This window comes from Quercus lobata, chromosome 5 (genome assembly GCF_001633185.2).
Source record: "Quercus lobata isolate SW786 chromosome 5, ValleyOak3.0 Primary Assembly, whole genome shotgun sequence".
Classification (NCBI taxonomy): Eukaryota; Viridiplantae; Streptophyta; class Magnoliopsida; order Fagales; family Fagaceae; genus Quercus; species Quercus lobata.
This window is the reverse complement of record NC_044908.1, coordinates 49742899-49747833: the sequence shown is the minus strand read 5'-3', so window position 1 is coordinate 49747833 and position 4935 is coordinate 49742899. Positions and strand designations below refer to the sequence as shown.

Sequence of the window (4935 nt, the reverse complement as noted above, 5' to 3'; positions counted from 1 at the left end):
TTATTGTTCATACTTTATCTTAGATTTTAGTCTTTGCTTTATTTTTTAAATTTCTAAAAATTCCTTAAAAGTCATTAATTTTCTTTGGACCCATATTGAGTTTCGAGCTTGACTCCCAGAAACAAACCCAAATCTAATAACATCAGTTATTTTTCAATTAACCTATGGTGGTGCACAAAAAGGTTCAATCAAAGAATATGACATCCACAAATATAGCATGTTGAGAAACTCTTTACATTTTTGTTTATTGTTTTGTTTTATTTTTTTGGTTTTTGAAAGCGGGAGACGGGTATTATGGACTGACTACAGAAAGTCCGTCAATTTGTTGGATTGCATGGGGCAATATTATTAACGTAATGGCCCTCTTCTTTATCTTTATTATGGCGATCGATGTAAGTGATTTTGAAGAGTCAGTCCAATGTCACAATATCAATGGGGAGGAGGCCATCCATGAGAGGTCCGGCACATTTGGTATAATATGATTATAGCTTGAAACTCTTCAAATCAATATAATTAAATTTGATAGAGTTATTATGTATAATTTTTTTTTTGGGTACGCTTTAAGTGTGTGTGTATATATATATATATATATATATAAATTGATTAACTTATGTGTTTATCCTTTTCCTTATTCTCTGATCGGCACGATTAGTACTCAGCCAAAAAAAGAAAAGAAAAAAGGGCATGCCTATAATATCATATTCAAATATTATATTATTAATGTTAAATCAAAATCAACTGTATTTTTTTGGTAAATAAATTGTAGTGTTGTAAATTTAACTAGTGGAAATAAAATTTTCCTATAAGGAAGTTTGTGAAAACTTAAACCACTTTGTTAGAGACATCAAAATTTTTACTGATATTTTCACGTTGTATTTAGGGTAGTGTTTGTTGCACACCCTATGTGTCCGTAAACACTGATGTTCAACAAGTTTTTCCATTGTATTCAAGATAGCACTCAACTGGATTTACCACAGCACAAAAACACAAAGAGGGTATGTAAAAATCGGTAAAGCTTTCTGTGTTCGGCAGACTTTTCCAGATATAAAAGATACGAGTTAGCTAGGCAACATTCTCACGTACAAACATTTCATTTTATTTACTTGTAACGATTCCAAACCCATTTCTGCTACATCTAAAACGAATGTGACAATGTCTCCGAAGAACATCACAAAACAGAAAGTTAGAGCTGGGAACTTGTTAGATAAAATACCATGTTCAACTATTAGATTACTTTTGACTCATTAGCTACAGGATCTTTCAAGCTTCTTGAGTGTAGTGTCGCATCTCCAACTTTCTTTTCAATGCTCCTAAGAGAGCTTCAGTTACTTCTTTTACATCCAGAGCCTGGTCTTGTGCCACAACAATGGCTTCCATTTCAAAACGTTTGTTGCTTGAAACTCTAGCTTGCTGAACATTAAGACCCATCTCATCAAAGGCCTCCAAGATTATAACTAGCCTGTCTTCTCCTTTCTCACAGTTCACCTTTACTAGAAATCCCTCCATCAGCTTCTGCACTTCTACATCCTGTTCATTACACGCACAATAGTTTGATATAATAATCTTGTTTTGAGCAAATTATGTGTCACACAGAGAGAGAGAGAGAGAGAGAGAGAGAGAGACCTCAGGCACCTGCATATTCTTCATTAGCTTTAGGTATTCTTTTTTAGTAGCCATTAGGTTCAAGTACTCTCTTTTGATAGCCTCCAACTTGAGTATTAGTTTGTAAATGTATAAAAGAGTAGCCGTGTTGATGAAGCTCCTTTTAACCTTAGTACACAAACGAGAAAATGGTTAGTAATAGCATGTGTGCTCGAAAAGTTTGTGAAAGAAAAGAGTTACAGTTTTAAAAGATGTGAATCGTTCTGTGCTATGCTATCCCTTTTTGCTAGTAATAAAGTAAAAGCAGAGAACGTAATCTCTAGTTTCACATTACAGATTTGGAGCACTTGGTTTGGGCTCGAAGGATATGAATCTTTCTGCGCATAGCTATCCTCTTTTGCAGCATGGAAGCCATATCTCTCTCGAATGTTTAAAGCAAAGATTGATTGTTGTGTCCTGGCTTTTATTGTGTCCTGGCTTTTATAGTGTTAAAAGAGAGGGTATTGATGAAGTATATTTGTCTTGGGATCTCAGATTGCCAAGCTACTATCCATTTGTCTTTTCTGAAATTGGAAACTGGGAAAACCACATGTATCATATGTACCGTCAATACCGACTTCTCTTTTTTTGTAAACATATATACCGACTTCATTCCTTATTCATTTATATATATATATATATATATTTTTTTTTTTAAATAATGTTAGAGATATAAATTATTTTACAATTTATAAAAGCTAATATGGTGAGTAATCATTGGTAAATAAAAAAGTAATATTAATAGTGAGTTTAAATGAAAATCAATAAAAAGTTGATTACATCAATATTTTTATAAAAATAATTTATGTTTGTAGCATTACTTTTTTTTTTTTAAATGACATAAAAAAGAAAAGAAAAGTGAAGCGCTGTTGCCCTAGGTAAAATGCCTGCTATCATGATAAATAATTTCTAAGATATCCCTTAATTATCTACTATTACAATGGTGATAATTAAGTAGGATATGTAGCAAATATGATTGGAATAAAACTCAATAGATTTTTAATCCCTTAATAAGATATTTGGAATTTGAAAAAAAAAAGTGTAAGAATTTTAAATAGCAATTCCATGACTCTTGCTAATTTTTTAAAAATGAATATTTCTATAAAGTTGCCTGAAAGCTAAGCAACCAAAATAACTCTAGTCCTAACCCTTTCAGAGTTGGGGATCCCCTTGCTCATTTTAAAATTAATGCTTCTTGTGTACATTTTCTCTTATTAAAATTGAATGGTTTCGCTCAGTATTCTTGGTAAAAACTGTACAATTAAAAGTACAATAATCACTCTTTTTCATGTAGTGATAGAAAACATCACTGCAGAGCTGCAGTCCACGGGAATGTTACATGAAAATAGGAGCTATTTTCATCAACCACAATTGAGGTGAAAATTGAACGTAGAGGGAAATTTTCAAATTTAGCAATTGCTCTGGATGCTGTGGATTTTCTTGCATCAATGCATTTCAAAGGAATCTTGCATGTAATGAGTGACATTATTGATAAATTAACAATAAGGATCTTGGGTAAGTCCTCTCGTGCCGAAAAGAGTAGGCGTCTTATATATTTTGCAACATGCGTTTTTTCATAATGGCTAAAGCATTAGGATCGGTGGGGTTACTACTATTTTACTATACTACTTTTAAAAACTGATGTATCATTAATCATAAAAAATAATTCTGACATTTATTTATAATATTTTGAAACTTATTATTTATATTCATTATCACATCAGTTAGTAGAGGTTATATAATAAAATTTGTAGTGTTTTTTACATTTTTCTAAAATCTAGAGCTCCGATGAAACTTGGGGATTATAAACGTTCCTTCAAGACTATCTCTCCTTAATTTGGATTCATGATCATGGTGAATATTTTGATGCTATGATCACTAAACACCTTTTTTTTATTTTTTATTTTTTATTTATTTTTTTAAAAGAAAAAAAAGGGTAGAGGAGGGCGACCAGTGTGGCTTTTCTATTTGGATGTGACCATGGTAGTACCCTACCTGCTGCCGAGTTTGACCCCATACTTCCAGTCTGTGTGAGAAACTCATTTATTTTTTAGGTCGACCATTTGGGACGGAGATGAGATATAAGAAAAACCAACACACAGCTAATTGTTGAGACTTGAACCCAAGTTCTGAGACTTGTTGACCCAATATCTTACCGACTAAGCCACTCGGTTCAATACTTAACTTTACTTGAAAGTAAAAAATACGATTTAATGTAGTAGGTTCTTTACAAAGATGAACATTGGTAATGAAACAAAAGTAGGACATGAATAGACAAGGGTGTCTCTCATTGAGTCGAAAGGAGGGTTGTACATTGTACGAGCGAGGGAGGTGGGGATAAACAAGCCATGCCAAAAGACAAGAGCATATAATTGAGATGAAAAGGGGGGATGATATACTTGTCTCACATATATATATATATATATATATATATATATTCGCAAGTCTTTAAAAAATTTACATAGGAAGGGATGTAGGAAACGAATCAGTGAGGCATGGTATCACTGTCAGTCAGATATACAACAGTGAAGTGAGGCAGTCAAGACGGCATTCGCAGTCTTTCACGGGCCTTTTGTTTGGTTTCCCTTTGTCTCCTGTACCAAACCCCGCTGGCTACTGCTTGCTACTGGCCCCCAGAGTCACATGCTCAGCTGACACTAAAACCTATTGTTTTATTCGTTATCTTTCTTTCTTCTCTTTCTAGATATGATTTTGAAAACTTCCATTCATTACTAGTCACTCTAGATTTGTTTATTGTAAACATAAAACAATAAAATAAAATAGGATTCATTACAAAATATAAAATTTAATGTAATTTTGTCTTTGATCTACGTATCAAATCCATGATCAATGGAAAGGATCATGAACTTCAAATTATCATTCATTCACCCAAAATCTCACTACAGAGCAAAAGGTACTCTTAACAGGGATTAAAGTTTTGTCTTTTTAACTCACTTATTACCCGCAAAAACTGTACTCCTCACATATGTTCAGTGGAAAACGTATCTTAATTAAGAGATATTTTCATAAACAAATCTAAGAAAGTTCATGTGTATAGTGTAAGTATAGTATAAAATTACACACCGTGTGAAAGTTTGGAAATTAAGTTAGATGTAAAGTTGATATTTAAATGAACGCTAAGAAAGTAGTGGTTACCAAGAGGTTATAAAACGACCTCATTGTTTTGTAAAATTGTTACAAGTTTCAAAGAATTTAGCCAGTCTGAAAAATAAATTCCTTCCAAGTTATTTTGCCTGCCTCATGAGTTACCAAATGTTTTAAAAAATCTATCAA

The 4935-nt window shown here is 32.5% G+C and overlaps 1 protein-coding gene across 2 annotated transcripts; it reads right to left on the bottom strand.

Moving 5' to 3' along the window:
- Positions 1-975: 975 nt before the first annotated feature.
- LOC115992672 lies at positions 976-2065 on the bottom strand. 2 transcript variants are annotated; one of them, XM_031116899.1, is made up of 3 exons: positions 1937-2065; positions 1633-1770; positions 976-1527 (listed from the first exon to the last, which is right to left on the bottom strand). In XM_031116899.1, exons 1-3 carry the CDS (start codon positions 2015-2017, stop codon positions 1261-1263), a joined length of 486 nt encoding a protein of 161 aa, XP_030972759.1. In that variant the 5' UTR covers positions 2018-2065; the 3' UTR covers positions 976-1260. The 2 variants fall into 2 exon arrangements, with proteins under 2 accessions (XP_030972759.1, XP_030972758.1); XM_031116898.1 differs by having other exon boundaries at positions 981-1527; positions 1624-1770; positions 1937-2064.
- Positions 2066-4935: the final 2870 nt, after the last annotated feature.